At 55.1% G+C, this 10730-nt stretch overlaps 1 protein-coding gene across 3 annotated transcripts; it reads left to right on the forward strand.

Moving 5' to 3' along the window:
- The first annotated feature begins 169 nt into the window (after nt 1-169).
- On the forward strand, nt 170-6889 carry TNNI1 (troponin I1, slow skeletal type). Of its 3 annotated transcripts, XM_030473571.1 has the most exons (8): nt 170-208; nt 2244-2278; nt 3086-3127; nt 3772-3903; nt 3991-4080; nt 4509-4685; nt 5685-5795; nt 6530-6889. In XM_030473571.1, exons 4-7 carry the CDS (start codon nt 3778-3780, stop codon nt 5790-5792), a joined length of 501 nt encoding a protein of 166 aa, XP_030329431.1. In that variant the 5' UTR covers nt 170-208; nt 2244-2278; nt 3086-3127; nt 3772-3777; the 3' UTR covers nt 5793-5795; nt 6530-6889. The 3 variants fall into 3 exon arrangements, with proteins under 3 accessions (XP_030329431.1, XP_030329433.1, XP_030329432.1); XM_030473573.1 differs by lacking the exon at nt 170-208 and having other exon boundaries at nt 2257-2274; XM_030473572.1 differs by lacking the exons at nt 170-208; nt 2244-2278 and having other exon boundaries at nt 2994-3127.
- Nucleotides 6890-10730: the final 3841 nt, after the last annotated feature.

Below are 10730 nucleotides of genomic sequence, written 5' to 3' on the forward strand. Positions count from 1 at the left end.
CACGCGTGCTCGCGCAGGTGCAGGTGTGAGCAGCACGTCGCGGCGTGCCGGCGCCTGCAGCAAACGTGAGCACACGAGGGGGGATTGGTGCTATTTTTACCGGCCACTCGCAGCCCGGCTGCGGTTCAATACTCCCCCTCCGCCGCCCGCCCCGGCAGTGCGCGGCGCTCCCCAGGCCAGGCATCACCTCCCTCTGCACAGCACCCAGGTAAGGCTCTGCCACCCCCAGCTGTGCTGGTGGGGACACGGGCATGAGTGTGGGTCCATGTGGCAACCCCCCCAGCGCAGGAATTTGTCTGGATGCCTCTGAGGTTGCTCAGACGTTTTCTGTGCTGTTGGAGAGAGGGTGGGAGAGGCTGTGGTGGGAAAATCCTGCTGAAAGAGCCACTGTCGGAGCTGCTCTGGGGCAGTTCCGGGTGGTATTTGCCCCCGTGTCCCAGCCTGAGTGCTCATGGTCACTTGCGTGAGAGAGGATGTGAGGTTCAAGGCAGCGCGTGTAGCATCGTGTTAGCTGGGCATGTGCTCATGGTGTGTCTCTGGCCCCTGGGGTGCAGGAGGATGTCAGGATTGGTGGCGGTTGGATTTATGATGCTGTTTCTTGTAAAGTTTTCCATGATCTAATGGTTTAATGAGCTTTTTAAGCTTTTCATGGCTGGGGGGGGGGGGGACAAATAGTGCAGAACAAACTTGCCCAGATCCTCTCGTCTCCATTAGAGAGCAAAATCTCTTGTGGATGCTCGAGATCCAGCTGGAGCCCAAAAGTCCCTGCACAAGGCTGCTGGGGATGTCTCACAGTCCTGGCTGCCCCCTGTGAAGCCAATTTAGAGCTATTTGGCCCTAAAAGTCAATTGACCTTGGTAGAGGTCGCTGGTGTGAGGGGTGGTGTGGGTCCCACCTTCCAGGGTTGCCGGGCTGTGCTCCAACAGGGAATGCTGGAGATGCTGAGGGGCTTCGCCCAGTCCTTGCTCACACTTCCAGAGAGCCCAAAGGCTTTTCTGCCTCCCCAGAGGCAAACTGGAGGGAGCAGCTGAGACCTGACCCGCTCAACACACCAGTGTCAGGCGAGAGGAGCTGCATTCCCTGTGTGTCCTTCTGTTGTCCCACCAGACCCCTTGGGACAGGCATGAAACCGGCGGCTCCGGCTGCATCCGACTGATGTGGCTTTGGGAGAAAAAAGCTGCCCGGTTTTGGGATATTTTCTGTGTAAATCCAGGGCAGGCTCCGGGGGAGATGATTCCTGCTGGGATCTTATGGCATTTCCCACACAAACTCCATTCCTTCAGGCTGTGGCAGTGGGGGGCACGGGGACAGGACAGGGACAAGTGGATGGGGCCGGGATGTGCATTGGGATTTGCTGGAGACAGTGCTGGGAAGCAGTGCAGTTGAGAATGTTGGAGGCAGTGCTGGGAAGCAGTGCAGTTGGGAATGCTGGAGGCAGTGCTGGGAAGCAATGCAGTTGGGAATGTTGGAGGCAGTGCTGGGAAGCAGTGCAGTTGGGAATGCTGGAGGCAGTGCTGGGAAGCAGTGCAGTTGGGAATGCTGGCGGCAGCGCTGGGAAGCAGTGCAGTTGGGAATGCTGGAGGCAGTGCTGGGAAGCAGTGCAGTTGGGAATGCTGGAGGCAGTGCTGGGAAGCAATGCAGTTGGAAGCACCTGCCAGGGCATAGGATTACCCAGGACATTTAAACTATGAGCCCATGAGCGTTCTGCCAGCGCCGTGGCTGCCGGAGGGATCTGCTCAGCCACTTCGCTGTGATGCTTTGCCCTTCGCTCTGTCACTCCTGAGATGGATTTTGGCTCCAACACCCTTGCGGTTGCCAATGGGGAGCTGTGGGATGGGACCCTTCGAGCTCCCATGGTGCAGAGGGCCCTGAGACCCCCCCATTTCTCCTGCTCTTTCCATCCACGCTCGCCTCCATCCGCTCGCCCTGAGCTGGGCTGGGTGATGCAGTCCCTGTGGGAGCAGCTCGGTGCTTGGGAAAACCCCTGAGGAGCAGGAGACCGAGTCCTGCAGGGCCGGCTGGAGCAGGTTGGAGCTTGCCTGCAATGAGCTTTCCTCAGAGCAAGGTGCTTGTCTTGGTGCTTCACAGCGGGATGGAGCCGCTTCCCTCCGCTGACAGCACGGGGCAGCACTGGACCTCTGGAGATCTCCCTGCCACCGTGCTCTGGGCTTGGGTGGATTTAGGATTTGCTCCTTTGTTTCAGCTTCTTTCCCTTTTTTGGTACCTTTTGCTTTTCTCTGCAGGTGAACAGCTCGACTTCACAATGCCAGAGCCGTAAGTAGCACCACTTCCCCTTGGATTCCACCAAATCCTGGTCTGGCCATGAGCTGCTCGTGCTGGCCGAGTGTGTCCGTGTTTGGAAGGGTTCAGCTGGGAGACCAGCCCGTGCTCAAGACCTCTGTGCCATTCCGATTGCAAAAACTATCTTTAAATCAAGTTCATTAGTGATTTCAATGTCCTAATTCAAAGCTTTATAGACCCCAATCTAGGGATCTGAGGTGGGCACCACTCGCTTTGCCGTGAGGCTCTTTGTAGCAGCACATCGTACAGGTACAACCTATTCCCTGGGATGAACAGAAGGAAGAAACCTCCCTGCAGAGCTTTCACTGAGCAATAACACGGGGATGCCCCAGCCCTGCAAACCTGAGCAGGATCCAAGCATCCTGCGTGCCAGCCCCAGCTCCACGGGGACCTTGTGAATGAGGGTGTCGTGGCCCAAACTGCAGGGACTGAGCTGGGGCTGGCACAATGGGCACATTGGCAGTTCCTGTGCCATGTTCTAATGGCATTTTAGCTTTCTGAGCAGTGGCCCTGAGCAAGAGCTTGGAACTGGATGAGCTTTAAGGTCCCCTCCAATACAAACCAGTCTGTGGTTCTATGATTCTCTGACTATCCTCTCTTTTTGACTATTACTCACTGATGCTCTGTTCTCTTCTCTTGTTCCTTATTGCTCCTTCTTGAATGCATGCCTGCCTGCAGGGAGGTAAGTGCTTCTCCTTTCGGGAGCAATCCCGATGCTGCTCTGCGTTTGCTGTGAGCTTGTTTTCAAAGTTTGTTGTTTCTTTTTCCCCTCCCCTTCCCCTAGAGAAAATCCAAGATCACAGCCTCACGCAAGCTCTTGTTGAAGGTGAGTCCTGAGGGTTGGAAACTCCCTGCGGTTTAACTTGCTGGGGAAAAGGAGCCGGGATTGGGTGCGTGGTCGGTGGGACAGCCACGAGGAGCAGCAGAAGAATGGGCCTTGGGGAGCAGCTCCCAGTCCCACCTCTTGTCTTCTCAAAAATCCTCACTCATGTGGGCTTTGTGGTCCATGCACTAAACAAACCTCCCCTCCCATCCCCTTTGCTGAGGTGGGGAGAGACTCTGATGCCTTCAGCTCTAAAGCCACAGACTGGTGTTTGTGCACCAGCAGCTCTGCAGCATCAGCTTGGGAGCTCCCCAAGTTGCGGCTTGGGAGAACCATTGAGTGCCCCAGCAGAGCAAACCCATGCAGAGAAAGTGCTGACATCAGCATCCATCGGGACCACCGCCAGCGCAGCCCCGCAGTGCCTCCAGCCATGCTGCTCCCCGCGCCTTCAGGGCCACCACACGAAAGGTGTAGGGGTTGTTTGATGTGTGCTGCAGCAGCACAGGGATCTGGGGAGGGCAGCTCCAGCAGGGAGGGGGTTCGGAGGCAGACAAGCCTGTCCCATCCTACAGGCGATACGTGAGGATGCTCAGGGGGAACAGAGGAGCCCGTCTGTTCGCACTTCTGCCATTTACTTGTGCTTGTAGAGTTTGATGCTGGCAAAAGCCAAGGAGGAGTGGGAGCAGGAGATTGTGGACAAGCAGGCAGAGAAGGAGAGGTACCTGTCTGAGCGGATCACGCCGCTGCGCACCAGTGGGCTGTCCTTGAGCCAGCTCCAGGTACTCCTCAGGTTTGAGGGTGGAGTGAGGTCCTTGGGAGCATGGAGGGGCACCGCTCACTGCTCTCCTGTTGTGCTTGTCCCCCAGGACCTGTGCAGGGAGCTGCACGAGAAGGTTGAAATTGTGGATGAAGAGAGATACGACATCGAAGCGAAATGCAACCATAACACTCGGGAGGTAGGAGGCAGGATGGGCAGTTTGCTCCTATGTTAACTCCCATCCAGATGGTAGCTTGGAGTCTGTCATGGACTGGGCTGAGCTTGGATGTGGGGCGTGCACCAGGGTTATCTAAGGGTTGGTATTTGCTCTGCAAGACATCACTCTGTCCAAGGTTCATCCCTGCCTCAGGGAATTCAAACTGCCCACTGGGTCCACAGGCAACCTCCTCCTCTCCTGGTCACCCCTTGTGGGTCTGAGAGCTTCTTGTCATGGTACGTCTGCTCTCTGAGCAGGCTGGGACCAGGCAATGCCAGCAGCTCTGTGCTCAGGTGGACAGTCCCTTGCTGAGGGTGGTCCTCACGGCTGCAGGAGAGGCACAGACCCCTAGTTCACACAAGGCAGCCGAGTGGTGACCTCCTGCTCCTCCTCCTTTCTCCAACTTGCAGATTAAAGATCTGAAAATCAAAGTGCTCGATCTCCGAGGGAAGTTCAAGCGACCCCCCCTGCGGCGGGTCCGCGTCTCTGCCGATGCCATGCTGAGGGCTCTGCTGGGCTCCAAGCACAAGGTGTCCATGGATCTGAGAGCCAACCTGAAGTCTGTCAAGAAGGAGGACACAGAGAAGGTGGGTGACTCTGCTAGAGGCCAGAGATGGAGGCACCTCCCGGGGATGTCCTTGCCATTCTCCAAGGTCCCCTCTGAAACCTTCACGGGTTGTTGTTCATCCTTTGTAACCTCAGAAGTAGCACAGAGCAGTCCTTGTGAAGATGAGCCCATTGCAGGTCATTGCGGGACCACATGGGAGCAGTTTGACTGGGCCAGGTACCCGGTGGATGATAACAAGTGAGATTTAGGGCTGTGTCCATGGTGGTCTTCCCTCCCAGAGCATGTGAGGTCTTTCAGCTGGGCACGTCTTTTGAGCTGTGCTTGCAGAGAGTTTGGTCTTTGGTCTTGTAGGGAACCAGGAGAGCTCCTGTTCAGTGCAATCATGCCCAGAAAACACTCGGGAAATTCCCAAACCCAGATTAGATAAGACAAAGCCAGCACAGCAAGCACATTTGGCTTGAAATATATGGCCCACATCACACCAGCTTTGCAGAGATGTGAGAGGGGAAAGTCTCTATCAGAGACAGAGAACGATGCCCAAACCTGCCTGCGGTGTGCAGGCACCCAGCGGCAAGAGCTGTGCCCCTTTCCTAGGGCCTCCTCGCAAAGGGGTTTTGCAGTTTGGTCCCATCTCAGCAGATCAGATGAAATCTCAATTTTCAATTGATTTTTTCTGACTTTTCCTGTTCTTGTGTAGCACATCTCAGCCCTCTGCACAGAGAACGGTGTTTACAGACCTCAGCGCCAGGCGGTGAATAGATCTGAGTTTAGTTTAGATGTCGTGAGATGATTTTGGGGCACGGTTTGTGATCTATGGATGCTTGCGGGTTGGCAGAGCAGACACTTGGGCATGTTCCCAGAGACATGTGGCAGAGCTGGGTCCGATGGAGAGGGTGTTTGCAACAGGGCAGCGACCTTCCCTGTGCTGCTTGGGGCCAAGGGCTCTGTGCAGTGGGGTGGGACAGTGTGGGGCTGCTGGACACCCTATCCATGGCCACTGCCACCCTTGTCCCTGCAGGAGCGCCCTGTGGAAGTAGGTGACTGGCGCAAGAACGTGGAGGCCATGTCGGGGATGGAGGGACGGAAGAAGATGTTTGATGCTGCCAAGTCCCCCACGGGCCAGTGAGAGGTAGGGCACTGGTTCTCCTTCCTCTGCGATGCCACGTGCTCCCTGCAGCACCCCTGATCTGTGACTGTGACCAAACACATACAGAAACCACCGCTACAGGCGCCATTCCCCCCCCCCCACTTGGGATGGGTGACTGCCATAGAATCATACAATCGTGGAATGGTTTGGGTTGAAGGGACCTTAAAGCTCCTCCAGCTCCAACCCCTGCCACGGGCAGGGACACCTTCCACTAGAGCAGGTTGCTCCAAGCCCCTGTGTCCAACCTGGCCTTGAACACTGCCAGGGATGGGGCAGCCACAGCTTCTCTGGGAAAAGTCTGTGCCAGCGCCTCAGCACCCTCACAGGGAAGAGCTTCTGCCTCAGAGCTCATCTCAATCTCCCCTCTGGCAGGTTAAAGCCATTCCCCTTGGCCTCTCCCTCCAGGCCCTTGTCCAAAGCCCCTCTCCAGGTTTGCTGGAGCCCCTTTAGGCACTGGAGCTGCTCTAAGGTCTCCCTGGAGCCTTCTCCAGGCTGAACAACCCAAACTCCCTCAGCCTGTCTCCATAGTGCCCTCAGAGCACTGCCAGCAGCTCTTCTCCTCTCCCAGCTTGTCATCCCTGGCTCTCCAGCATCTGCTGCCCATATCACACTGCTCCTGCATAGCATGGGCATCACTGGCACCAACTCCAGCTGCTTTCAGCAGCCTGAGACGTCCTCCTCAGGTCCCACTGCTCTGCTCTGTTTCTTTCCCACAGGAGCATCAGGAAGAAGAGCCTCCCCACCCCTGCTGCTGCCTCCCTTTCTCCTGCTGCCCTTCTGCTCTTTATACCTTTACACTGAGCTGCAACGCATGAAAGGAGGAAAGGAGATCTGAGCTTCTTTCTCTCAGCTCTGCCATCAGCCCAGCTCCCTCACGGCCTTGGCACAGCGGTTCCCCGCTATCACCCACATGGGCCATGCTGCCTCCAAGGGGGCACTGGCCATCCCTCCCCTTCCACCACTGCAGAGAGGCCCTGGAGGTGGCTGCTGGTCCTCCCAAACCCCCATCCTCTGGTGGTGCAGCCTGAGATGTACCCCTGCGGCTGCATGTGTATTAAAGGATGGTTTCCTAGGCAGAGCATCGCGTGGGCTCGTCACTGTGGAAGCGTTGACCAGGGGCAGGAGCTGGTCCACAGGCCGGTGGGGAAGATACCCTGATCCTTTCCAGCCCCCTGCAAATGTCCCTGTGCCAGGTCTTGGGTGACTTCTTATGGGAATACTTACTGCTTGCATGGTCATTAGCGCTGGGGCTGCCACAACATCCAGCAGCTCCTTCACAGAGAATTTAAGACTCAGTAGGAAAACTCTTCCCAAAGTTAGGGTCAGATCAGAGGGGCGTCAGCTGGAAAATACACATCATCTCCCTTAGAAAGCACAGATGCTCAGACTTTGCCTTTCCCCCTGACCCTCCATCACCATCAGCATCCTGTTAAGTGGGCCCACGACCACCTCCTGCACGACTGGAGCAGTTGCACTGCACACAGAGCCTTTTCCACCCATTTTTTCCTTTCCAAGCTCGACTGGAGGGAGCAGCCACATCCCAGCACAGCGTGTGGGGACTCGCTGACCACTTGTCCTCACCCTGTGCACCTCGGGATGGGCTCCCAGCAGGTGCAGTGCTGGGAAGCAAGTCTCTGTCTTGGCCAAGCCAAGTGCTTGGAGGTGATTGGAGATGATGCATGGTGGGGTCCCAGGGTGCTGCCATGGCTCAGCCTGCCCCACCACCAAGCGTTTAGCTGCCATCTCAGCCCTCCAAGCGGGAGCCGTGCCGAGGCAGTGTCCTGGGATCTCGCTGTGCATGCTATTCCCCAGAGGGAACTCACACACTCAGCAGCAATCCTGGCAGAGGAAGAAAGATGTGTAGGGAGAGGCAATAACTGTTACCTGACCGACTGGTATAGCTGGAAAATGCGAGAGAGGTTTCATGGAAACAAAGCCTTCTTCAGACCTGGAACAGAAGCAGACGATGGAAAAGCCAAGTCCTGGTCGAGAACAGCTGCTCTGAGCTTAGTGCAATTATGCTAATTTCATAATTAAAAGAAAAAAAGGGGTGGCATTTGCGGGGTGAGGAGGGATGGGTGTGAGATGAAAGGCAATATGGGTGCTGTGGGACCAGGCTCTGGTCGGTGCTCGGCACCCAGCCTGTGCCCGTGCCCGTGCCCAGCTCGTCATCAGGTCCTGTGCACTAAGACACCCGAAACTGCTGCAGAGCAGGACCTCAGGGCTCACCAGCACAGCTCTGGATGTGCTCAGCAGAGTCCCTGGGCCCACATGCACCCATCAGGCTATAGATGACTTTGCATGGCTGCCTTGTGTTTTACACTGAGAGGGATGAGAGAAGAACCCTACCCCACAAGTCTTCGCTCTTCAGGCTCCCCTACTTTTTCAAAGTACGATGGTCCCCAGTCACCATGTCCTGGAAAACCACATTGATTGGTCATGGGAAAACTAAGTTTTATGGATTGCAGTTTTATTACAAACATGGAAAACCCCATCTCTTTACAGGCATTGAATATCGAGGGGAAATGCAGTTGTCTGCTCTGAGCATGTGGCTCTCCTGGTTGGATCTGGGCACTGGGAGCGAAGTCTTCCTCTCCATCTCTGCTCTGCAGCTGCTTCTGTGGCTCTGGGACAACTGTGAGCCCAGATACCCCCTTGGTAAGAGGGGCAAGTTGAGCCTTTCACCCCAGGATGTGCCTGGCTTCTCCTGCTCCCAGCCAGCTCTGCAGTTCCTCTGTTGCTCCCTCCTAGGTGACCATAATCTTGATTTCTTCTCTCTGAATTAGAAGGGAACCCTGCAGTAATCCATTTTTACTGACAATTCATTCCAAATGGGGGACTCACAAGGCTTTTCTTAGGGAAAGAAGCTGATGCTGGAGCAGTTGCTAATGGAACTGTACTTACTTACAGAAAAACTGTGTCAGTCAGTCCCTGAACTGAGCAGAGCCCTGTCCCTACCCTGCTCCAGGTTGTTTAATTGCAGCCAGGAGCCCCCAAAGCAAAACTAAACAAAGCAAAGCAAAAAGTGCAGACATGGAAGCTTGAAATTGCAGAAATTGTAAATTCAATTGGACAGTAGAAAAAACCCCAACATTAGTCAACCCAGTGATTTACTACTGGAAAGGTTTTGCTGGTAAAATTGCAATGAGGAAGATGCAAAAGGCTTGGTCGGATGTGACCTTTCAAAAACATCCTTCCCAGTTGGTTGTAAAATGGTCCTTTCCTTTCCTGGGATGCTCTGCAAACTCCCTGCTCACTGGTCCTGCCCAGAGGCATCTGAACTGTGCCCAGATATCCCCCTGAGCACATCTGCAGCTCAGCTGGTGGCTGGACCTGCAAAGGGAGGATTCGCGGTGATGGGCAACCCCAGGGTAGGAAGGGCTAAAGTTCATCCTGTGGCCTCTGCAGAGCAGTGCAGCACACTGCCCTGCATGGGGTTAATGCCAGGCTGCAGGCCCTGGTGGGAAAGGTTAAACATTATCTCCCATTGCCCCCCATGGCCTCCGCAGTGCTGCTGATGCAGGATCAAACCCTGCTGTGGCTGAGCAGGAGGCGACAGCACCACATCAGCAGGGTTATAGCATAACCACCCATCACCCTGTGAGTCATCACTGCACGTCCTGTGTGTCCCCTGCAGTGTAACATGGGAAGAAATGGGTTTCTTCACCCCCATTTTCACCTCCTGCAGCCTTCCAGGTCCTGCAGCCCCAGGAAGGAACAGGGCTGGGATGGGGCATGGTGCTTGGTACATCCATCTTGTCCATCTTCCCTTGCTGTGGCCTGAGCCCTCTCCCTCCCTGCTCACATCAGAGGGGATTTCTCATTAATGGCAACTAATTTCATGCACTATGAGGGGCGCAGTCTGCCAGCAACTGCTGACAATGTCACACGTATTCTATCCATGACCTGGAAAGTTTCCAGAGACACCACTTTTAAGGGATGTTCACGGTTCTTCATCACCAGACCCGGGGCACCATGGGAAAGGGCATCTGATAAGGAGACCAATCTGCAGAGGAGAATGGCAACCTGAAGGACACTATAGCATCTGTGGGGCATGATGGTGGCGTTCCTGAGCCAAGATTTGTCTAAAATATTTCTTTTTGTTTTAAAAACGTTGAATTAGAAATGAAGAAAAGCCCTCTGCTAGCTGGGTGCGAGGCAGTTTGAATGATGGTTGTTCCTGTCCTGCAGAAAAGTCTGTGGTTGGGTTTTGTTCAGTTTCTGAGCACACACACACCAATTTCAGCCACTTTCACAGCAGATATATCTATGTACTATCAGTTTCCAGTGCATCGCACACGTCTTCCCTAAAGCTGAAGGAATTGCAGCTGGGGAAGGAGAGCCGGACCATCCTGGCACCTGCAGAGAACCAGTGTGGGGATACAGGGAGACCTCCATGCGTGGAGGTGAGTGGAGCATTAAAACATTCACTGATGGAACCTTTGTGAGCTGTTGCGTCACTGCAGCGATGGGATGGCAGCTGAGCAAGGGTGAAAAAGCCTTCTCCAGGCCATGGAGCCCCACGGCCCAGGCCAGTGGGGAAGCCTGGGCAGATGATGCTGCTGACTCCGCTCCACCACCAGCAGTGTGAGCCTATGGAGCTGAAGGAGGAGTGGAGCCATGGCTGATGCTGAGGGACCAGCACAAGCCAAAGGGTGGAGGTGGAGGGTTCACCACCAGGCCCTGGGGCGAGGTTGAGGAATGCCCTAATGACAGCACAGTTGTGGAAACTGGAAGCTCTCCACTGCCCTATAGCTAAAGAAACAGGCTCTGCATCAGGATGAGACAGGACACTGATCCCAAGGGAAAAAAAACAACAAACCCTTGCTGGTACTGGTCTAGCTCCTTAGTGAGTATAAGTGTGTGTCTTCTGCTGATCTGCATCAGATGATTCAGGATTCTATGAAGATCTGGCTC

This window comes from Strigops habroptila, chromosome 18 (genome assembly GCF_004027225.2).
Source record: "Strigops habroptila isolate Jane chromosome 18, bStrHab1.2.pri, whole genome shotgun sequence".
Taxonomy (NCBI): domain Eukaryota; kingdom Metazoa; phylum Chordata; class Aves; order Psittaciformes; family Psittacidae; genus Strigops; species Strigops habroptila.